Raw genomic sequence first — 24,450 nt, 5'->3', positions numbered from 1 at the left:
AAAATGGCGAACGCTCAGTGTGGTTTGAGCTCTTTAGTATAGCATTTTTCACACAATGCTTTTAATTAAGAAAAAAAAAATCAGTAAACAAGTTCTCAGCTTCTTTTTGCAAAGAAAAACAACTTGGGTAGCTCTCCCGCAAGCACCTAGTTGCCTAGCCTTGGCTAAAAAAATGGCAGTAAGCATTTTCCCTATGTGTCCACCACCTGTGGACAGAGCCACCTAGGAGGTCAAGTGCATTGCAAGCAGTGAGACGGTAAGGGCAGGTCCCTGGGCATGATGGTAACACACAATGACTGCAGTTACGTTGAAAGTCACCTATAAATCATTCAGGCATAAAAGACTCCTAAACCCAAGGAATAAACCAGTGTTGTGTCAACACATAACCCACAACTTAGCAAAGGACCAATTTTAAAATGGAACTTGTCATGAAAGACAATTTGTTCCCACTTACTTGCTGGATTTCTAAGAAAATTTACAAAAGAAAGCTGTTTGGACAGACAGAAAATAAGATTAGCACCAGTAAGGTGAGTTTTAAAAGAGCTGCTATCTAAAAACAGGTCATGCAGGTAAAGGAGGATGAATCTCAGGTATTTGATGGGTTTGGACTTCCAGGACACTGATTTGGCATACTGAGACACACCAAGTTGCAGCTACATGGACTGGACATGAAATAAGTGAGTTTTGGCAGACAATCATCTTGGTTTACTTCTGGTATTTCGGATTTAAGCTGAGCTGCATTTGGGGACAAGTTTTCTTTGTTACATAAACACAAAACTCAATTTTACACATACTCCTACTTATGTAGTCAATCTGTTAAATGTCCGTCAAGGACAATCAAGCAAACAAAGCTAGAATTAAAACACAGTGCTCCAATGTGGAGCGTTTAAGAACAGTCGGCGTGAGGCCTGCGGTTCTGAACAACAAAACAAGAATAGCTCGGACCTGCATTCGCGTCTTTTCTTGGAAAATATTTGGTAAAATATCTAGTTACCCGTTTTTTTGTTCTCATTTGCTGCCTGGTTGTCGGCAGCAGCTGAAACGCTTCGGTCACATCTCTCTGGAGCTGCGGGCGACTCGAGACTTAACCAGGATGTGAAACGAGTCTGAGGAAGGAAGCGACACTTTAGGTTCTCATCTCACTTTTTGTTACCAGGTTTTTCCATAATAAACAGTCAAACTAAACCGGGACATCTCGCTAGTTTGTGGGACAAACAATAAGACAGCTCCGCTCTTCGGATAAATAATGAATAACGCTGTGCTTTTCGTCTATTTTTAGCACGCGTTGAGAAGGCGTTAAGGTGACTAGGAGCATTTCCGACTGCCCATGAACGCAGCTTGGTCAGTCATGTGACTGAAGTCAGCTGACCAGAAGCGGCAGCGGAACTGAATGAAAACATGACGGATTTACTCAACAGAATATCTAACACGGATTGTACTAAAGTAAGGGTGAAATGCTTCTTAAATATAATTGGAAATCTTGAATGTATGTTTAAACAACAAAATTTTAAAAATATATATGTTTTAGTGTGTTTATTGTATTAAGAAACAAACGCTCGTCACGTTTCCAACTACTGAATTTTGCAAATATGTTCCATCTAAAAATTATTAGTTTGTTCAGAGATTAAAAGACAAACAAACACAGAATCAAATGATTATTTTTTTAATTAGGTGTTTTTTTTTTAAGAGGGGACTACATGACTGGTGAGGTGACTGACAAATAAATTTGTAAATATGCACACATGTATTTATTCCATTAATGTAAATTATCGTCAGAAGTCGATTCAGGAGGGATTCAATCTCTAAATTAGATCAAATGTTGCTGAAAATCTTAAGATCCACGGCCGCAGAGTCTCTGAGAAACAGCAATCAAAAATGTGATTATGATGACTGCAGTTTTGGACACCTGAAGGGATGTTTCCAGAAAAAAATGACAAAACAAGACAAAGCTGAGACAAAACTTTAAATACTTTGACTTCAGGCAGTTTGTGAGGCTTATTGTGTGAACAATGATTTAGCCACACTACTATTTTCTTATTTTAATAAATATTTCAAAGGTCCTTGGAAAAGATTGTTGCCCCTGAAATATACTTCAAAATACATGCTCTTTTTTATGCTACTTTTAGTTTATATCTACAATTCGGCTTTTAGCTATTATCTACTGTTCTGCTACTTCTTATTTGTAGCTACCATTCTGCAACTTTTAGCTACTATTCTACTCATTTTAGTTTTTAGCTATTATTCTACTCATTTTAGTTTTTAGCTACTATTCTGCCTCTTTTAGTGTTCAGTAGCCGTTTGGTCCTTGTAGCTTTTAGCTACTATTCTGACACTTTTAGCTTATATTTTGCCATTGTTGTGCAGAATGAGTGTTTTACCACTCAGCTGAATGCTAACCTTTGATGGTCAGTGTTTGCTGTTCAGTTGTGTCACAGGGTGGTGGATGGACTTTGTGGCAGGGAGCCTCCTTGCAGGGCAGATTACAGCGCCACCTGGAGCCTGCAGGAGTGGCTGCAGCTGCAAGATTTCCTGACAGCTCTGTTCCGTATCGCCGTTGGCAGCAACGTTTCAGACGAGGAGGTAGGTGAAAAAGCCTGATTCATCTAAAACTGGTCGGAAGACGAGTGAGAAGGTCGAAAAACTAAAGGCACCATTTTAACAATAAACACTGAAAAGTAAACAGAATAAAGTTGAACAATGAGTTTTATGGTTGGTTTTATTATCAAATTCACTTTTTAAATGCTATGTTTTGTCACAACCATTAGAGTTAAATAAACTGACTGTGTGTGTGTACGAAGTGTCTTCAGTTGCTGATTAAATCTGCTCTGAGATCAGATTCTTACTCTCATCCTGCTGGATGTGTGCAGGTTCTGACCAAGCTGTCAGATGTGAACAGCAGCCATACAGAGGCCGTGCTGAGCGTCCTGAGAGCTCGGCAGGAGGAGATCCGCCGCGCTCTGCTGAACAGAACCAACAACATCTCCTCTGCTACCCTGCAGGACTTTGACTGGCAGCTGAAGGTAACTCATGTGGACCAAACCCAAACGTTGTCAGAATCTGCCTTCGCCGAGCGCCTCTCCACTTTCAAACCTCGCTTCCTCTTCTCTCTGCAGTTAGCTCTGTCCAGCGATAAGATCTCGTCTCTCAACACACCTCTGCTCAGCCTCAGTCTGGATGTGAGGGAGAATGGAGCGCTTCGAACGGTCGCCGTGGAGATGAGCAGGGAGGAACTGAGCACGCTCATCAGTTCACTCGAGGCTGCTAATAAGGTACAAAAAAATATATACTCCAACATGCTGAAGGTGGCACCTTATCAACATGTTGCTCTGTTTGGTGGAAGATGACACGATTTCTTTACCCACAATGCAATGCTGAAGCAGGTTTTATGGTAGCACAGAGGCTGATGTTTCACATTTTGTAACTTGGGTGTTTAGTTTAAGTCAACTAAACCAAATTCTTTTAAACTACGATTAGTTTAAACACTTGGTGGCAGCAGTGTCAAAGAAAAAAGTGTTAGTTTATTTAATGTGGAGTTAAAAGGCTGTTTGTTTCAGAACAGATACAATGTGTTATTTTACTAGTTTTAATTTGTTTGAATGTATGAATCTTTCTTGATATAAAATAAATCATCTGTGTGTTTTTTAATGACTCATTTGACCTTTATGTGTCTTTCAGGTGGTGCTGCAGTTGAAATGATGGACCAATAAAACACTGCTGTTGTTTATGACGTAATAATGATTTAACGCAAGGTGTTCGTTTTGTAATGTATTCTTTCATTGCTGCTGTGAATAAAAATACATTTTCCTCTCATTCTGCTGGATTTGTAGAATTTGTTCAGTCCTCTTGTGAATTTGTTCTCACAAATCAAATGTTTCATTGTCCAGTAACGCCTATATGGTAGTTATTACACCCGAGTTTCTTAACTTTCAGTCAAACTAGTTTGTTAGAAAAGTATGGCATTATTTTGAAAGCAGCAGTGTTCACTTGAAATAAAATAACTCCTGAAATACAAACCTGGGTGAAGCAGCAGAAGTTGTTCTGGGTGAGTGAGGAGCATTTGTGTCCACAGTTTGGATTTCAAATAAATTAAACATCCAAGCATTTGATTATTAATGAGAATGGACACAAACTCTGACAGATGAAGTCATGTTAAACGTGTTAAAGGTGTTCATTTTCACAGCAGAGCATCAAGTTGATCAAGTTTGAGAATGAGCCTCTATCCTGACAGCTGCAGACCTGAGAACTGGGCCGACAGGATCAGCACATTCCTAATACAAACTTTACATAAAGATGTGGCAGAAAATGCAGACAGAGCTCACTTTGACACAATTACAGATGTTTGATTTTAGGTTTTAGTTCTTAAAGAACTCGTGTTTGTACTTATCACCTGCAGCTGAAGGCAGATTAGAACTGTCATTTGTAACCCGGAGCCCAACCCAGATTAGAGCCGGGCCATAATAATGTGTGGGCCGGTGTCGGGCTTTTGATTGCGTCAGCGGACATGCGCGGCTGACAATCCAATTATATAGCAACATGGCTTGACATACATCACCAGTCGCATGCGGTCATTTGATCGCGCACTGACCGGCCTTGAAAAAGGTAAAAACAAAAAGTACAATTAAGCTTCAGTTGGGGCAGAAATAAGCGAAAAGCACGTACAAAGCAAATTGATATGAAATGGACGTTCATTCTGCTGCTGCACTCAGCCGACACGCACGGCCGACGACCCAAACAGGTGAGATCCCAAAATATCTGACATGTCAGAGCAGGGTCCATGTCTGAATAATGCAGAATGCAGGCAGAAGCTGGAATTTAATACGCTTTGACAAACACTCCCTCAGCTCCGATCTTCTGCCCCCTTTTATTCAGCCACGCACATCCGCCAACCAATAATAACTAGCGGTCAAAGCTTAATTAAAAATGTTGGGGGGGCAGGGGGGTGGTTGGATCTGTAATTACTGTTAATTCTTTGGGTCAGGTGTGATTTGGAAGTGATGGCTACGGGGTGGGGCCGGGTTGGATTTTTGGGGCCCGAATACAACTCTACTAAGGCAGAGCTGTAGTTTTAGCAATCTGTCTCAGAAACCACTGGACAGAGTTTAATGAAGGGAAGCGTCAAGTCAACAGCATACTGGACTACGGAGAGGAGAACCACTTCATCATCAATGGAGGAAAAACAGCATTCTCGACTTTTGCAAGAAGGCCCCGCCTCTACACCCCTTCACCAACAGTGGGATTGAAATGGAGATGGTAGGCAGCCACAACTTCCTAGACCTTCACACATCAGATCTGAGCTGGTCAGTGAATATTACAGTCACAAAAGTGATTACACTTAATCATACTGCTCAAGAAGGTTAGACAGGGCTGTCAACCCCTCACGCTGGCTTACAAGGGGCTGGTGGAGAGCATCCTCACCACTGGCATCGTACGAAAACACTACAAGAGGACAGAAATGCTCTGCAGAGAGTTGTAAAAAGAGCTGAAAAAATCATCAAGACTGATCGTCCAACCACGCATCATTAAGGACTCTCCACCCTGCCCACTTTCTCCTTAAACACAAAAGATTTAAGGAAAGGCAGATCAGAGAGCATCGACACACACAAGAGCAGATTTTATTACAGCTTCTTCCCTAAAACCGTCAGACTGATGGTAAACCTGAACTCTGTAGTGCAATTAAAATGAACGCACGTGGACAATATTTGTATTTTCAAGCATATTCATATTCTCAAGTGTAATATCCACTTGCTTCTGTGTCTCCAAGCTATGTTCTCAAAGTGCAATATCCTGTGCTGCTAATTTTATTTATCTGTTTTCTCCCCTCGAGCCCCTTCTTAGCTTAAATTCTACGTCTCACTGGTGAAATCTGCAAACAAAGACTAACTCTGAAACTTTCAGAAAGTAATCTTTCCCAATTTAAGATGGCCACCACAGCTAATCAACTTTAGCAAACACAAAAGTGGCTAAAAATAAGCCAGTTCCACAGATATAACTACAATTTGGAGTGGTTGTAGCTGAGAGTTACTTATATGTTCCAAACATTGCTCATGTGTGCTTAAAACTTTAACAATAAATGTTGCTATAAACCCTCCTGTTAGCAAAATATCTCTTGAACCATTGAAACTTTAACGCAGCTCATGAAGTAATCTGGATATTCTTCTAAAACTGATTAACTTGTGGAGTCAGACCAATTCAAGATGGCCACAGCAGCTTATTGACATCAGCCAATGCAAAAATAGCTGCAATTTTACAAATACTGAGCTAAAATCTGAAGTGGTGGTAGCTGAGAGTCACTTTAAACACATACTCCAAGGGATAATGCATCTTGCAAGATCTTAGTCCTTTTATATTGTCACAGCGGGCGATATGCATTTCATTCATGAAGTTTTTCCCCTTATAACAAATTTTGTGTTTGCTTTAAAACAAAACAACAAAACACCATTTTTCTGTCCAGATGTCAGCAGCTTTATTTAAACTCTGCTTGTTTTAATTCTCTATAAGTTGACAGGCGCTTCTTGCTTCAACACAAAGTCAGAACGTCCCTCCCACAACAAGCCGTTCCACTTCAGAGCACACATGTGAAGAAAACTGTACAGTTATTTTTACACAATAACACGTCCTCATCCTCTGCAGCCTGCAGGCAAATCTGTTGTTCGGAGTCCATTAGGCTCCTCCGTCCACACGAGACATGTGTCCATGTGTCCATCTGCAGCAGGTTCCCTAAAAAAAGCTTCAGCTGCTTCATTTTTTTACATTTATTTTCTGGATCAGGACTGAGAGATTGTCAACATGATGCTGGAATGTCTCACTACAACACATAATGATAGTTCACGGGCTCAGAAAAGAGCCATGAGTCCATTTCTGGTTGTCCCCTTGAACGTCTTATTCTACAAAAATACAGATGTTTGAGGTTCTACCGGCTGCAGTTAAACCCTGTGAAAAGATTTTCATTGTAAAGGCACAATTTTCATCTGACTCTGTTACTGCAGAGCCCTGTCTGGGTTTCTAGTCTGCTATTTTTATTTAAAGCCCTCATAAACATGTTTTTTTACGGGGGAAAACACGTCTCTGAGATGAGCTTTAGGTTTTAAAGGGAATAATGTGTGAAGAAATGTTTCAAAGATTTGAAGGACTTTAAAAACACATCAGGTTTTCCGTTTTTTTGCAAATAAAATAAATTATATTAATGAAAAATGTGAGAACAAAAAAGATGTGACATTTAAGCACCTGTGGACATATTTGAATAAAACTGTTAGAAAAAAAAAATCACTGAATGCATCTTTAACAATGATAATTTTTTGACTCAACTCATTTCAAGATGGACGCCACCTCTGATGAATAAAAATGAGCTCAGTCAGTTTTACAGATACTGAGCTAAACTTTGCTGTGGTAGTAGCTGAGAGTCATCCTCAATATACTCCAAACACTGCACATTTCTGCACATTGCACAATATTTTTGCAGACAACTTTGGCATTAAGCCCTGTCTGTTAGCATAATATCTCACAAATCACTAAAAAGGTTTTATTTAAACTGGCGTGCATTCGTTCTAGGCCTTTAACTGCCAGTGCGTCACATCATGAATTACAAATTTAACCATAAAAAACATGTTTTGAGAACTTGTTTCAGTAAGTATTTTAAGCTGCGTGTTGTTAGAAGAAGTGCAGGACAAAAATCGGAACATGAGTTTTATATTTGATCTCGATTTCTGGCTGCACAAAGCTTTGAAATGGCAGATATGATATTTTTTAAAAATTTTTGTAAATTCTGTTCTCTGCCATGTTGAACGATACAAATTAAACCAGGGTCTACTCTAATCCATGTCCTACAGACATCAGGGCTTGATCTTTGTGGTTGATGCTCTGTGATTTCTTAAAAAAAGCAAAATTATGTTTATGATCTCTGACATTTTGATAATGTTGCAAGAAATTTGGACGTTTTGGTGAAACATAGTCTCGTTTATCCAAAAAAGTTCAATCTGGTCCTCTGGACATTCAAAAAAAAACAAACAAACAAAAAAACGGATTCTACCTGGATTATTGAGCATGCATCAGGATAGTCTCGTTTACTAAAAATGGAAAGAATACATTTAATTTCAACACAAAAAACTGCAAAAATAAGCTTAGTTTATGTTGTGAGCAAACCATAAATTAAACAGTGAAGCACTGAAGGGTTTTATAACATCACCAGCTGGAGCACCGAGCTCAGACCAAGCAACAATAAAGGAGCATAAAGACGATAAATAAGTCAAACTTCTAAAATGCAGACAGAAGTCGTGTCCTTTCTGAACAACAATAAACCAGAGGTGGTAACTTGTCTGGTATCTAACACCCAGGCTCTGGGATGATGCGGCTAAAATGTCAGCAAATAAGATGAACTCCTGTTTTTAACAACTGTAAAAGCCCTTTTTACTAAAATAATGCCTTTGAAATCTTGGTTAAAAAAAAAAACTGTCAGTAAATAAAACTTTTAAACATTAACCCGATGACTCTGCCCATTTTGATTTTAAGAGGACAGAACATCATTAAATGAGCAAAGTCGTGACTTGTTTGACAGTTTCTTCTGGCTTTTCTCTAAAATCAACAATAGCTTTTTAACGCTGAACAAAGTGGAGACTTCTAGTTTGTGAGGCATTAAAACTGGATGTGACACAGACGTGATTATTCCTAATGACTTAAATAAAATCCTACTCCGACCAGCAGCTGACATAAATCCAAACCTTGACCAGTTTTTTTTTATTTGACACATTTTATGTATAATGAAATTAAACCAAGCATCCTGTTCATTTTAACTTTTTTTAACTTTGTTTTTGCACATCATCTTTTTTTTATCTTTTATTTTTATCTTTAAATCCCTGCATTCTTTTAAAATGCAAAAAGTGAAAGAACACAAAAAACTAAAATAAATAGCAGATTATTTTCCAAAACGTCCTGTTCGTAATTCTTATTTGGCATGTTGGACCTGTGAACACTGATTTTTACCTTCTTCAATATTTTTCTCTGGTTGTAAATGTAGCAATAGATTTTAATAAATTATATCTCTCTTATATTTTATGAAGCTTTATTTATATCTATATAGATATAAATATAGATATATTTATATATCATATGTTAAATTGTATTTACACTGTAAAGACCAATAATAGTTGTTCAAAAAGAGGATTTTAATTTTACACATGAACTGAACATTCCTGTTTCCATGTCTGCACAGGACCATTATTTTCTGAAACAAATAAAAAATAAAACTGCAGTGGTGCTGTCTCACATGCTCACTACCGCCGCCCTAGTGGACATAATAAAGCCAGTAGACCAGATTGAAGAAGGTGAAGGTGATAGGGAAGATGACCCTGGACCACTTGTCTATGGCGTTGACATCTGTGAGGTCCGGGATCTTGACTTTGAGCTGTGAGGCCCTCCTCCGTAAGCGGCTCTTCTTGTGTCCCATGGGTCGGTCCATGGCGGGTCGTCCGTAAAGGTCCCGGCTCGTCATCGGCTTACGGTACTGGATGCTGGCGCTGTCGTATGAGAACATGGTGGCGCGCGGGTCATTGAGTGCTCCCATCATATCTGGGCCACCCATCTCGGTGGATAGGTTCGTCAGGAGTATGTTTCCGTGAGCGTCAACCTTTGGAAAGATTCAATTATTTTTTTTAAAAAACTTTATGAACAGCAGTAAAATCGGCAGCACAATCCAGAATATAAAGCTGAAATTAGTTTATGTTTTAGTTTCTGAAGGCAGTTCTGTATATTCTCTTGAGTTTAAAATCCAAGAACAAATCAAACACATTTTCTCTTCTACCATTTCCAGGTTAATGCTACAGTCCACAAATTTTACAAACCAGCGCACAAAGCAGCATAATGAGTCGGTGGAGTCTGAAAATCATCTGTAAATGTTGATACGATAAACAGAAAGCTGCCATTTCAGCTTGATAGTGTGATGTGGTGATCAGGCCATGGGGTTTAAAATGGGAGATGTCCAACAAGCATTTGCACTTATCGTAATTTCCGGACTATAAGCCGCTACTTTTTCACACACTTTGAACACCACAGCTTATTCAAAGCTGCGGATATTTTATTAATTCTTTTTTTCACGGGCTAACGAGCTTCATGCTGCCAAAACATTTAGCCTCATCACACTCAGGCGCTCATATAGCTGACCAATACACATCTCTCTTGGGGTGTAGGTCCTTGTGACTCAGTGAGACTACCTGTATAAATAAAGGCATCAAAATTCATGCTCAATCATCCAGGTACCAAATCCAATAATGCTCAGTCAGGTCATCTGGACAGTTTATTTTTTGTACAAAGACATTTGGCCCTCTATCCAGAGGGCTTCATCAGTCTGAGGAGTCCCAAGTAAACTGATTTCCTACCAAAAAGTACACTCCTTAAGTGGACCAACCAGTTTGCTGGAGAAAATGGTTTCTGGGGCCTGTCCTGTCCCCCGTCGACTCCTCCCAGGCAGGCAGCCACAGCCAAAGTGGTTCAAGGCATCAAAGTTCATCCTCAATCATGTATAAATAACGGTTAAAATATTATCTGACCAATGAAATTCCCAAACAGGTAACAGTGGACCAATGAAACCAAGTTTCATTGGTCCACTAGAGAAGGGGGTGATTTTGTTGCCCCCATCCTAAGGGGTACAACAAAGTATTTGCAACCACTCGAAACAAGTGTGAATCGTGCATTATTGTGGCACACCCAGCTCGGTGGGACGCTTGGATGACTAGCAGCAAGAAATCATTTACCAAAACTGTCCGCATGCAAAGAGTAACTTTTTTCTGAAGTCGGCCAGTGGATCCTCGCAGCAGAGCAGGGTAAAAAAAAATCCACTATCAACAACGGGTTTCAAAAAGCTGTTGCATGATGAAGAGGACAGTACAACATCAAGGAGGAAGATGAAGATAGCGATCAATGACTTCCTGGTAGGTTACTGTATATTTTTAACCAGCTGTCTTACAAGCACTGTTCAGAGAAAAAAAAGTACATATTTGTGTACGTTACATATTTAACTAAAAGTTTAAAATATCTTTCTGTGTAAATATCTCATGTTACAACGTGGACACCAGCTCATACACAAGTTTGGCCTATATATGTACAATTTAGTGGGTGCGCTCAATAGTCGAGAAATTACGGTAGTTCTCCACATCAGCTCCATGCCACCTTTATTTCCACAATGGCTGCTTCATTAATGAAAGCTCACATCATTGCAGAATATGACCCAGTAAGTTGGTGATTTATGAGCGTCCAGAGGCAGGATAAAAAGCAATTAGTCTTTGCAGCCATGCTTAAATTAGCTACTGACACCGCAAACATTCTGTCTATCTTTCAGAAAAAATACGCCTCCCTCATCAGGAGCCAACTCAGTGTTTCATCTCTGCTGAAGAATTTATTGCCAATTTTTGGGTCCAAAGAGTTTTTTTTTTTTTTTTTCTTCACACACATTAAAACAATAAACCAGTGTTTTCATTCTGTCTTAAATAAATGTAGGATTTGAGTTCTATAGCTTGGAAATGTGGTTAAAATATAGGATTTACATAAGAGTTGTGCAAAACAATCCTTTCAAAAAGTGTTTGTACATTTCTTATTTAGCCCTTTTGATGATGGTTTATTTGAAGATAATTAAAAAATAGTCACAATAAATTACCTTAAGCCTAAAAATCATACAAGGTGGTAGCATTTATTCCCAATTTCCCCCCAACAGCTTTAAACCTCCACTCAGATTTTCACGCACCTGCACTTTGTTGCTCTCCAGCCTGCTCTTATTCTCATTGCTGGACTTGGCTGCCTTTTCTGCTGCCTTCTTCTGCATGTGAGGGCCGCGGCCGAAGAAGATGTAGTTTACGAAGGCGTACTCCAACAAGGCCAGGAATACAAAGACAAAGCAACCCATCAGGTAAATGTCAATGGCCTTGACGTAGGGGATCTTGGGTAGGGTCTCTCTCAGGTGGGTGTTGATGGTGGTCATGGTCAGCACGGTGGTTATGCCTGCAGGCGTGGACAGAAAACAGAACTTCAATTAGAACATCATTTATTGACATATTTTGATGATTCAGTGTGCTTTGTTATGTGTGACAAACAAGGAATGCACACATTTATCAATATATCATTAAAATTAAGCATATCGACCTTAACATGCAGATAAAAAATACATTTATTTAGGTTGTTACTATTTTAGGACTAATTCCTGCAACTTTTACATTTTAAGAAATGTTTTGCTTCTTTTTGATAGCTTTGTGCTACTTTCAGCTTAGTCAGTCATTCTGAACTCAGCATTGACTGCATTTTCACAGAAAATCCTATTTTTCTCTCACAAATGCATACTTTTTAAAGTAATTTAGTAATAACTGTTGACAGCAGGCAGCATTATTTATTACTAATAGCCATGAGCTAAAATGCTAAAAGGAGAGTTTAACGTTTGACGTGACCACAGATGGTTTCTCCTGCCTTTTGAAAACAGATTCCTGTAAAATCCTTAGTGGATGTAATTAAGAGGCTCTGCTGTGCTCAAACTCACACGCACAACCCTTAATGGAAGACTAATGGCTGATTTAAAGGCTAAAATTGATGGGACTTGGACCTGACACCACCTCAGTAACTCAGAGCCTTCCAGATCACAGAGAAGGCTCACAGTTGTCACAATAATGACAATAAACTTTGACTGCAACAAAACAAAACTCATGTAAATGGAAATTTGTGCTTGTGACAGGATGAAAGTTAGTGACATTTGATTTATCAGACATTTCAGATTTATGTTTAAGGCATTTTGTCTTTATTTGATGTGCTGTTCCCCTAAAGTCTCATCTTTGAGTCAAACTATAGTCCAATTTTTATTATTTAATTATTAACCTTTATTTAAACTGGCAAATCCAAATTAAATCACAGATCTCTTTTGAAAAGGAGGCCTGGGTTTGAAGATGGCATGTTTTTGGACTTTGGGGGGAAACTGGAGTACCCAGAGAAATTCCACACAAACATGAGAAGAACATACAAACTCACACAGAAAGACTCTGGGGATTGAGTACAGAACATCTTACTGTGGTCCCACAGTGCTAACCACTAAGCTGTCGTACTGCCCAGTTCCACTCAGTTTTGTATTGGTCTCAGGTCAGGGTGGATTCAGAGTTATGACTCTTTAATGTTGTCTCATTGAGTCAGGACTGTATTTCATGGTTGGTAACAACCGGAGCTCAGTTCTTTACTTTAAGGAAATCTGAAGTAACAGAAACCCAGAATGTTGTTTCTCGTCTAATTTAAAAAAAAAAGAAGAAAATATGTTTGAATTAAAAAATTTAAAAGCATTAACAGATGTTTGAATTATTATTGTTACTTTTTAACCAAACCCTCTGGTTGAGGACTGGCAACTCAGAATAAGGATGACCACTCACTACTACACTACCAGAATTAGTACTAGAATCCAAATTAAGCTAAATTTAGTAGAAATGTCATGGTTTTGTTTCAGCAAAAAGAAATGGGACCTTTTAATTTTTATACTTTACCTTCCAAATTGCATTGCAGTTTATTCACTCATATATTCATTCATTAACACCCATCTGCTCATTAGACTCATGTTCAGGCTGCTGTTTAATATGGTTTTACATTATTAGTGTTTAGCATATATCTTAGATCTTTTAACGTATTGTTTAGCATTTGTTTAGTGTTTATCTTAGTGCATATCTTATATCCTAATATACTGGTTTTTTTTACACTTTACATTTTGGCTATTTTTGGATGTTACGGGGACCTTGAGTACACAGTTTCCACCTCATGTACCACATGTGAAGCAAATGGCAATAAAGAAATTTGAACGTGAACTTGAAATCTTCAGGTGTGGCATTTGAAAAAGTACAACAAGCCAAGATTACAAACTTATGCTCAGAAAGAATTTAAAGTGTGAAGATCACAAATAAACATTCAAAGTTTCATAAAGATTTAAACACTTCCAAGTTGGTACAAATGTCTCAAAATTATACGTCCTTAAGTCTTTAAACATCCAAGAGAACAGACATCATTCAGATACGTCATCTTTCCAAATGCCTTGTGTTGGCACATGTTAAATGTCTGCAAATCCTGAGAATATATCTTCTAAATTTAATTATTATTCACACAGAATTTTCTCTCAGTCCATCTGTTAGATGTTCAGTGAGTTTATCAGATGATTGGGAACTTCACTGGCCTGGTTGAGTTAGATAAAATGAGAATAAGGTTTGATGCATTTCACTAAAATGATACCAAATTTATTGGATCATGAAAGGTTTAGATGGACCAACCAATAAGCACTTGGCTGTAATATTTCCAAGAAAAGGCTCCAGTCGATTAACTTTAATGAGCTCACATAACAGATCCAGACAGAGATCATATTTTAATGAAATGATGTCTGTAAGTAAAGGTTAATGTAGCACATTTTATCTCAAATCGGATCCCACAAAGTGCACACACGCTCTGGTTTGAGCAGCAGCATCTCACTGAAAGCATTAACACGAACCAGGAATGCTTAAGACTTATATCAGTTTCATGAAACAAATGTATCAGCATGATCTCAGCATGATACAGAACAGTCTCAGATTGAGTTTCAATCTGTTTGGTCAAACTTCATGATATATAATCCTTGGTTAACCTAAAAGGTATACTGTACAAATCAAAACTGATCACTTTTTGAACTCGTTACATAGCGGTTTTGTAAATTATTTCAGGCATACAGACCATGAAATATCAAAATAATCAATCTATTAAAAAAAAGACTTCCATACTGAGCCAAAAACAACAAAAAAATACTTGAATTTAATCATTAATAAGACTGAATGACAAAGGAGGCACTGACCTAAGGCGACCCTGGCAGCTGAGGCATCGTAATTTATCCAGAAGGAGACCCAGGATAGGATGGTGATCAAGATGGAGGGCATGTAGGTTTGCAGGATGAAATATCCAATGTTCCTCTTGAGCTTGAAGCTCAGCGACAGACGTGGATATGAACCTGTCAAAGCAAGAGGAACTGCATGTGAGGCATGATTGGCGTAAGATTTGAACCGACCTGCATTTCAACTAAAACGTTAACAGAAGTTTAGAGAAACCTAAGTTCAGATGATGTTAAATACTAAGATGTTCCTGCTACAAGAGGAACAAACTATGTCGAGGGAAGAAAAACTAAATGCAGAATATTAAAAACCAAAACTAAATGAGACTGAAAAGCAAAAGTTTATTTTCATAGGTCTTAAAAAAATGTACTGGAGCCCCCATGTTTTTTTCTCAGGACATCATTTCAAAAAGCACATGTAAAGATTGTACAGTAGTCCCTCTCTACTTCTCTTGAAGTTAAGGTGATGAAAAGTGTATACGGCACTCCATCTATATGATGTATACGTATATTAAGTTTCATTAAATTATATTGAGTGAATCAGAAGTTATGGCCCGGACAACAAAAGGTTACGGACGTAAGGACAGATGGGCGTAGACTATAATATAATAAGGAATAAAATAATACTGTAATACATTTAGCCTTTCACCAAGCTTATAAGATATCTCCACAGCGTCAGGAAAGAAAATTCATCTATTTTTGAAAAACCCTGGTCAGGTAGTCCCTTTTTGTTAAAAACACTGCTCTCACAGAGCCAACAAAGATAGCAGGAAGTCTGGGGAAATCTCAGAGTGCAACACTTAAAGTCAGAAACCACCGTTCGTTAACACTGGATCCCTCAGACGAGATTGTTCAATAAACCATCAAGTCATGGAGCAGTATCTCCCCGTGGACTTGGGAGAACCTTGGAAAACCATCATCATCAGCACATTCAGTGGCTGCATCCAGAAATGAAACCAGAAACTGCAACAAAAAATATTAAATCGTGTCATCTGGACCAGTTTCTTTAAGTGAAACGTTTTGTCCCCCATCCAGAGGACTTCCTCAGTCTATGGTCTGCCAACCATATCTGTCCCATTGGTAGCCTTCACTGCTGTGTTTTAAGCCAACCTCCTGTTGGAATCTCAAAAGTAAGCTTTTAACACATGCAAAACAATCAATCATCATGTACAACAATCGAATGTTTTAGGCCAGATGGCCAACTTGCTACTCGCAGAAACAGCCTGAGGACAACCAAGGCCAAAGTGATTCAGTAAAAGGATGGTAAGCTCAATCATCTAGGTAGATTACCAGAATCTGTTTTAACTTAGAGATTAATGGGTTGTGATTTATGAAATTGACCGCGTGTGACTGTTACCTGTGGCAAACACCGCCTTCTTGGAGAGGGTTTGATAGTCCATGATGGAGAACTGAGGCAGCTCAATGTTCTCCACCCCAGTGACGGAGCCAGAGTTGCTTCCTCCCTGCCAGTAAAACTCGATATCATCAGTCGTGTATCCATCTGATGAAGATGGGAGAAAACAGGGAGTTAAAATCTGACACAGAGTGAACCAGGATGTGATTTTAGACACGTGCACAGATTGGGGCAAAGTGTTGGTGTAGATTCTCAGTCATCCAGGACTTGAGCCTGACACATTTCCTCAGACTCTTTAAACACGCGTCAAGCTGGAAATATCCGACCCGCGCCGTGACAGTGGAAAAGGGGCATTATATCACATAAAACTGTCTGATCAAAGGTTGGATGCTTTAAAAGCATCTTTGCAGCATCTCTTAGTCTTGGAGTCAGGCAGTTTATCCTTCAAAACAATGTTTTTAGGAGATGATGTGCCTAAAGTGAGCAAACGCATTTCTTCAGACTCTTAGATTCTCTTCATAGCAATGAAGAAGAAAAACAGCTGGAAGAGGAGACACCTTGACATCATGAAACTGACTCTGGTATTGGATATGAAAAGGAGTGATGATGTGTGAATAACAGCAACTTGATGGACAACTCCAACTCCCGGTGACCTTCTGGATGGAGTGTGAGCAGCATTCATGTGTGACGCCTTTAGCTGGCGGGATGTGAACTCACAACAGCCACAGCTCCTGTGGGAATACCTGCTGGAGCAACGCTTTGAGTTCCCACTTTTATAACCTGTTTTGAGATCCACAGACGTGAGAATTGTTTCAAGCTACAACTGGAGGGAGAAAATAAAAAATGCTGGATAAAATATGTGACCCTTAAGGGAAGAGCACAGCAACTACGCTGTTTTCAAAGCTAGCAAGTGAATGAGCTGCAAAAGGCAGAGCCCCTATGCATATAGCAGCAATAGTCCACATTTAGACAAAAATGGTCAAACTTAACATCTTGAGAATAAAAAATATATAACTCTTTCCCACTTTATCTCAATATGACACTTTGCCAATAACTATTTGCATCAGTTTATAAAGCAGTCTCTTTTCCAGACACTTTGGTATGAACCGATCTGTTCCCCAGCTGCTTACCATCAGTTATCCTGCTGCTGCAGAAACTGATGCACTCGTTTTATCAAAAGGAAATGTGTTCTCCCGTTCTTCACCTTCTCTTTGTTAATCTTGAATCTGACTTTCGTTCAAAACCCAAAATTAAGACTATCTGAAAAACTAAAGTTGTGTGTTTTGATTTACCACCTTAAAAAAAAACTTTCTGTAAAGATGTTTACATCAAACATCTTTAGACCTCTTCTTATTGTACATAAAAATGTTATTGCTTTTATAACAAACCATTTCAGTGAGCTCTATATTTTTCCCCAATTCAATAAAAAAAAGAAACAATTAAATCAGAGTCAGAGTTTCTTTATTGTCATTCCCACCTCATGTGGTACATGTGGTGGAGCGAAATTTTGTACACAGAGTCCCAGTTACATCCAACAATAAAATGTAAAAGAAAAACAATGATAACATCTAAGATATGAACTAAGATAAACATCCACAAAAATACACTAAGCACTCATAGAATAAAAACAATACGACGAACATCAGCAAATCTCCACTCACATGAAGTTGTCCTCTGTTAAATAAGGTTTTTAGTGGAATAAACCAATTACAGTTAAATCAATCTTTTTACTCATTTTCTTTTACTCGTGAATAGTCAGGTCACAGACACAACAGGTCCATGGGGGGATCCCAAACAACTCACTCCCAAGCGACACTCTTATCACGCCTGAGAGAAGCTTCCAAAAAAGTTAAATCTGGATAAATTTCAGATTTAACTTTTTTTGGATTTTTCTACCTGGATTTCTGAGCATGCATCAGGATACTTCCAGCAGGTTCTTGGTCTGGGGAGGCATCAGGAGGCAAGCCAGTCAGATGCATGAGCCACATCAGTTGACATTTTAATGTGTAGATATGCAGCTCCTCACCTTATCTCCAAAGCTGAGTCCAGCCACCCTACAGAGGAAGCATATTCATCTGCTTCTGGCTTTCTGTTTATTCCTGTTAACATCATACCTCTTGTCCATGGGTGAGGGATTGACCTCTAAGTGAGCTTTGCCTTAAGACTCTTGGATACCTGAACTTCTCCACTTGAGGCAAAAAGTCACCCCCAACCAAGAGGAGCATTCCACCTTTTTCTGGTTGAGAACTGTGATGTCAGACTTAAGAGCCCAGCATACTCCACCCGAAGCACCGAAATTGTCTCTCATTGTTGCAGTTTTGTGACAAAAATTGTGTCATTTGTTTCTCAGAGCAGCTTCTCCCGCCCTTTCTTGACACAACACAAGACACTGACCAAACCTTTTCTCCCAGGCGTATGCACCAAATATTGTGTGATTGGTTAGAAGTTTGTGGGCATGTTCGTCAATTTGGAAATGTGCTCTGACATTCAGTTGTATGACTCTTCAAACACACTAAATTAGTCAAATGGTCAACAACTCCTGGATGGAGATTGTGCAGACATCGTGTATGAAAGAGTCTGTTTGCTGAAAAGTGTGGCACTTCATGAAAGGTGGATGCATGGAAGGAGTGGAGACTCTGGCGAGAAGAAACCTGTGTGGTGACGTACAGTATATTGCAGTGGGAGGGGTTTCCCAGCAGCTCCGCATCTGTGTCTCATGGACAATGCAAGGTGTGTGCGAAAACGAACATCCTGAACCACGTGACCGCGAGTCGACTGTTCGGCTTTAGATGGAGTATGCCAGATCCTTTAGAGGAGCTGACTCCTCCCAGCTACTTCACAATTGGCTGTGAACCATTTCACTGCATGCTAAAGGTCAAACAAACAGAAGCACCGCATCTGCAGACAGCAGAAACAAGATCCCGAGGTTCCGAAATCTGATTCCTTCCTTTCCTCGACTGCATCTTGGAATGCTGCCATTGAACACCACAAATAGGATTGAAGCCAAGGGGCAGCTCTGACATAGCTCTTGCTTTATAAGATAGCCCTTAAAATGACCCAAGAAACCCATACTCCCATAGCACTCCAACAAAATGCTTCAGGAGAACTCATCCGTAATCCTTCTGCACTTCCACAACATACGTTAACTGAATAATCAAACGCTTGCGACCCCCCTTGAAACTATGCAAGTGTTTTCTGTTCTACAACCTGAGCAAAAGCCACTGTGCTCCTCTTGAATCTGACACTCAACAGTTGGTCTGAGCCTTTTTTCCAGTAGTGAATGGTTAAATATTACAATCCCTCTGGTGTATTTTTTTTTCTTCTATAATCAGGCAGAGTTTAAATCATGTAGGTTAATCACTAAACATAGCATCATGTGCTCTTTGTCCTCCAGATCCCACACAAAAGAAAAAAACAGTTAACTCATCAGAGTGAGACGAAAAGTGTCTCTGACTCTCTGTCCTGCAGCTGGACATCTTCCAATTTCCCACACACTCAACTGGACGAACAATGAAGCATCCCCTTTACTTTTCCTGGCAGGTCTCTAGGCTACATCAAGCCTGCACTGGTGCGGACCAGCCCCCGGTGCCCTTCAGTAATTAGACCGATTTAATTGGGCCAGTGAGTCTATAGTTTCAGACTCTTCATCTTATTTTCAGGCAGCTGCAGAATTTCTCGGAATTAACTGCTTATCACGAGTGGAAGAGCTGTGATTTTTACCTCATTTTTCCTCATTTGTTTAATGTATATGAGAAAAAAAGATTATGATCATTTAAGTGGACAATTACAACGGTGAGACTATGGTGCAATTTATCTGCCAAACTACCATGATTCAAGTCTTTGTATAATCTTATTTCTTATAAAAATAAATTAATATGTTTCTAATGTTTTGTAACCCAATGTAATTCTGCAAACATATGTCTGAAAGATAAATATTGTAGTCCTCTTCTTCAGTGTTTGCTGCATTAATGTCCGCATATAATCACGTACAAATCATTAAAAAATTCTTCGCAGAGCTGTATGATTTTCATGCACATGATTTATGCATGAAGCTCCAGGTGGGAATGATGTTCTCTATAAGCAGACATACATAAAGCATCAGAGTTAACTATTCATGTCAGAATTATGAATTATTTAATTGAAACACTCTGAACAGGTTTGATCAAACAGGAAACGTCCCTTTGCATTAGTTGGTGTGAAGCTGAGCCTGACCTCAGTGACTACAGAGGGTTCTGACCTGTGACATTGTGTGGACAAGAAGAACTGAAGCAGAGATGGATGGATGGAGGAGGAACGTTTAAAACTTTTAAAAGTTAAATTGGGTTTAACAACCTCAACGGGACTGAGAAGTCTGTGTACTGCAGCTGGGAGTTAATGAAAGTACAATGATGTCACTGAGGTTAAACCTTTAATGGTGTTTTGAAGCAAATTGTTCTGCTCTAAACTTCTGATCCAGCTTACATTTCATTATATTTTCCATCCAAGCAGTCAGAGTTTCCCCTAAAGCCTTTTAAAGTAGTCTTCCAAATAATTTAATGAACATTTTCTGCTTTGACGCTCAATTTCAGACCAGTAACTGAACGTGTTTTGATTGTTAAGCAACTTAAACTTGACCTATGAGTCATTGGGACATAAAAAAAGTCTCCTAACTCAAGGGATGAGTCAGTGTTTTGTCAACAGAAAACAAACAACTTTGCAAAGTAAAAGTTTTAAAATAGACCTTAAGGATCTTTGGTCCCAGCAGCTTGTAGCAACAACATTTTTTTTTTATTTCTTCAGTCGACTCTATGAAAAATCTCAGAGCACATTTTGATTGAGAAGATGAAATATCCAATTTGCTCATTTTTTCTGATAAATTTATTTTGATACAGCTGTGTGACAATCAAGCTCCCTCTGGGGAATAAAAACAATTACCGTATTGTTCACCGTATAAGTCACACCTTTTTGCATAAATTTGCAAATCCTGTGACTTATACACCGAAGTGACTAATACACGTTTTTTTTTTCTCATATTCATAATCCAATTTTTGTCTGAGATCTGATGATTTCATTTATTCTGACATGAAAAACATTGAACACTACCATTTTCAGCTGCTAGAGGGCCCTCGACCAATATGGCAAGCCAAGTGTCTCATTAATAGGTAAAAGTGGCTATTAATGAGTCATTTGGCTTGCCATACCAAGCCACCTTAGTCCCGCTCTGGAACTCCTGGAGCAAACGTTAAATCAGCTGCATTTCGCTGCGCCGCCCAGGCGAAATGCAGCTGATTTAACCATTAAAGTGCATTTATTAAGGAAAAATTCAACTGAGACACAGCTTTACCATAATATCAAGCAAACAAACAATTGTGTTTAAGTGGTTATCTTGTTAAATTTAGACAAAAATGCACAGCGAGTCCTCCCTCTACACACTCCAGCAGCCGCAAATCAGTTTTTGAAATGCAGCTGATTTGACCATTAAAGTGCATTTATTAAGGGAAAGTTAAACTGAGACACATCTTTACTATAATTTTGAGCAAACAAATAATTGTTTTTAAGTGTTAATCCTGTTAAATTATTGTTAAAGTCCTCCCGTGCATGCTCTTGCAGACGCCATTTGGCAGCCAGTTGATTTTTGGCACACCGGCCCACGTTTCTGGGTGGTCAGCGGTGATGCGTAACAAACGTGACGCGTCAGCGGTGACGCATAATTTTTTTCATTCAACCTTTATTTAGACAGGTTAATCCCATTGAGCCTCAAGGACTCATTTACAAGAGATGCAACTTATACGGCGAAGCGACTTAATTACGTTTTTTTCCTACTTTATTAGACATTTTTGAACTGATGCGCTGTGTACGGCGGTAATTACGGTAGGTTAATTCACATTTGAAACATGTTTTATTAACTTATCTTTAAGCCACATTTTATCCCGTTAGTAAATAAGTATATGTAAACTTCATAGATAAAATCACAGAGTGCTTTACAGAAATACAAAATACAGGTTTAAAATAAAACAAAAACAGTAAGAGTGGCTGATAAAAAACATAACATTTAACTAAAAGCTTGTCTGAATCATCAGAGACGGTAGGACTGGACCAGCCTGTCCTCGCTGTTAGATATAACAGAATAGAAGCTGAAATAAATGCAAGATTAGTAAAAACTAGGCTTTAGCAGTTTGACATCTTATCACAGCTCAAGACTGTAATAAAGTTGGCAGAAAATTTGTAACGAGAAACTTCAAGAACATAAAAAAGTCTGTTTGTTTGGATCGACTGAACTAAAAGCTTCCAGTAAGTTAACATCAATAAGTTAACGTTATTCTCTATTTCAGGTATTTTTGATGAGTTGTATTTCATTTTTCTGCACCGCGCAGCAGAGCAGAGTTTTTAACTGAGGATAAGAACACACTTATCAGTCAGAGATGCTCTTTAAGTATTTCTGTGTTGCTTTCGATGTGCAAACAAACACGTCGACTAAATCAGCGTCACTCACAGCTTTCGATTTCCAACGTGCAGTTCTGCTCATCCAGCGGGTATCTGCGCAGGTCCATCATGCAGGCGGCTGTCGTGGTGATCCTTCAACCAAAATGACAAAAATAGTTTAAAACAAACTGAGATTCAGGAGAATTTATGGCTAATTAAGTTTGGAGAAACCCTTTTTGACTTAACCTTCTAAAGCTCAGCTCGCACAGATCCTTTCACACGTCGACTGGAACAAAACTATCGGTTTCTTTTCTCCCATAATTACTTTTGCTCCACTGAAGTCCTGATTGTAGCTCTGCTCTCTCTGAAAACCCTTGTGTTTGATCTCATTTACAACTATAAGTAATTAACAATAATATCCAGACAACCTGGTGAAACCTACAATTCTCCTCCTTCAAGTTGTACATCCAAAGGGGGAAAAAAAACTTTTGTTGGACAAAAGTAATCGTGTATTTTCTTATTTCTGAGCCCTGTGTTGACAAGATTGGCTGTTTTCTATTCATTTATTTGGAACCATATGTTATTTACAGCCTTATAATCATGAGTGTACAACAGCAAACAGCAATAAATAACTTTAAATAATCATTAAAGCATAGAGGCGCATTCCATTTAATGGGCTGTATTCAGATAAATTACAGTATTTTAATGGTTGACTTGCAGCAACAGTCATTTAAACAGAACATTTATCAGCGGCCAAACAAAGACTCCCTTCATGCCTCGAACGCAAGTCCTCAATAAAATCACCGATGCTAATTAAAAGGCATTTTTAGGTTAAATTAAACATCTTAAAGTCCAGACTGATGTTGTGCTTCTGATGTTCTCATTTTACACGTTTGCTCATGAAAAAGGCACATTTCTTCCCGCTGCTTCGTCTTCTCAAATCTTTATTTCTATCCACATGAACGTCTGACGTTTTGAGTCTGCCTGTGGAAAGGCTGTTTGGATTTCATCATCTAGTGTCATTGCAGCTCTGTGGCGAAGGCTTCGGGATGGTCCTAATCTGAATGTCTTGCTTGGATAAACTCAGATTGCTGGAGGAACCAAAGAATCTGGCAGGAACTTTGATGCGGAAAGGCAAAAGGGAGGCGACTTGATCACCGACCGTTCATGCAGAAGATTCATATCTCATTCATTAGAACCATGGATGTATGCACAAAGGATCAACACCATGCAGGAAGAACATATTGCAAACAGCTGCTTGGGACTCAAGCAGCAGGAACTAGAAACAGAGATGCTCCAAAGTGAGTTACTGTGGCTGCAAGAGAAGATTATTGCCAAAGTGAAGTGAGAACCTTTATCTGATCATCCAGTACAGATTAACAGGAGATTAACAAATACAGACAAGGGAGCTGGATTCATCTGGATACTGACACTGCTGATGAGTGAGGCTAAAAGTTACAAAGAGATAAGTACTGGCACATTACATAGTACTATTACACATCAGCCTGTAGCAATGGCCTAGACAAGTAAAGACCTTTTATAAAATTTGATTTTGATTTGTGACCTTGATCTTGAAGCAGGTGATGAACAGTGTATGCAACACTCTGTCTAGTGATATTGCAAAGGTGTATTAAGTTTCAATAAACTATCTTGAGCGGATCAGAAATTATGGTCCAGAAATGATCAAGTTTATGGACAGAGAGAGACTATAATTTGTCCTGCCTTTGACAGGCGTATAAAATGTTTGAGTAATTTGATAAACAAATGATACAGGAAGCAACTTCCAGGCAGGCAGAGCTCAGCAAATGCTTTCTATACTTGGCAGGAGCTTGTTAATGCAGTATAA

General features: G+C 38.9%; 2 protein-coding genes across 2 annotated transcripts in view; one reads left to right on the top strand and one right to left on the bottom strand.

Annotated features, from left to right (window-relative positions):
* The first annotated feature begins 1,376 nt into the window (after positions 1-1,376).
* commd8 (COMM domain containing 8) lies at positions 1,377-3,761 on the top strand. Its single transcript, XM_037694772.1, has 5 exons — positions 1,377-1,443; positions 2,425-2,580; positions 2,868-3,020; positions 3,114-3,269; positions 3,676-3,761. The coding sequence occupies exons 1-5, from the start codon at positions 1,399-1,401 to the stop codon at positions 3,694-3,696; spliced, it is 531 nt and encodes a 176-aa protein (XP_037550700.1). The 5' UTR covers positions 1,377-1,398; the 3' UTR covers positions 3,697-3,761.
* Positions 3,762-9,205: 5,444 nt separating this feature from the next.
* The window catches only part of gabrb1 (gamma-aminobutyric acid type A receptor subunit beta1), a 43,825-nt gene continuing 28,580 nt past the window's right edge, over positions 9,206-24,450 (bottom strand). The window contains exons 5-9 of the mRNA XM_037694718.1: positions 22,675-22,757; positions 16,206-16,349; positions 14,816-14,968; positions 11,729-11,982; positions 9,206-9,619 (exon numbers count right to left, since the gene is read on the bottom strand). Of these exons, the coding sequence (XP_037550646.1) occupies positions 9,278-9,619; positions 11,729-11,982; positions 14,816-14,968; positions 16,206-16,349; positions 22,675-22,757 (976 nt within the window). The 3' untranslated portion in view covers positions 9,206-9,277. The remainder of the gene's footprint in view (positions 9,620-11,728; positions 11,983-14,815; positions 14,969-16,205; positions 16,350-22,674; positions 22,758-24,450) is intronic.

Source organism: Nematolebias whitei, chromosome 21 (genome assembly GCF_014905685.2).
Source record: "Nematolebias whitei isolate Nwh7 chromosome 21, NemWhi1, whole genome shotgun sequence".
NCBI classification, from domain to species: Eukaryota; Metazoa; Chordata; class Actinopteri; order Cyprinodontiformes; family Rivulidae; genus Nematolebias; species Nematolebias whitei.
The sequence above is the reverse complement of the archived record's forward strand: the minus strand, read 5'-3'. Positions and strand labels throughout refer to the sequence as shown.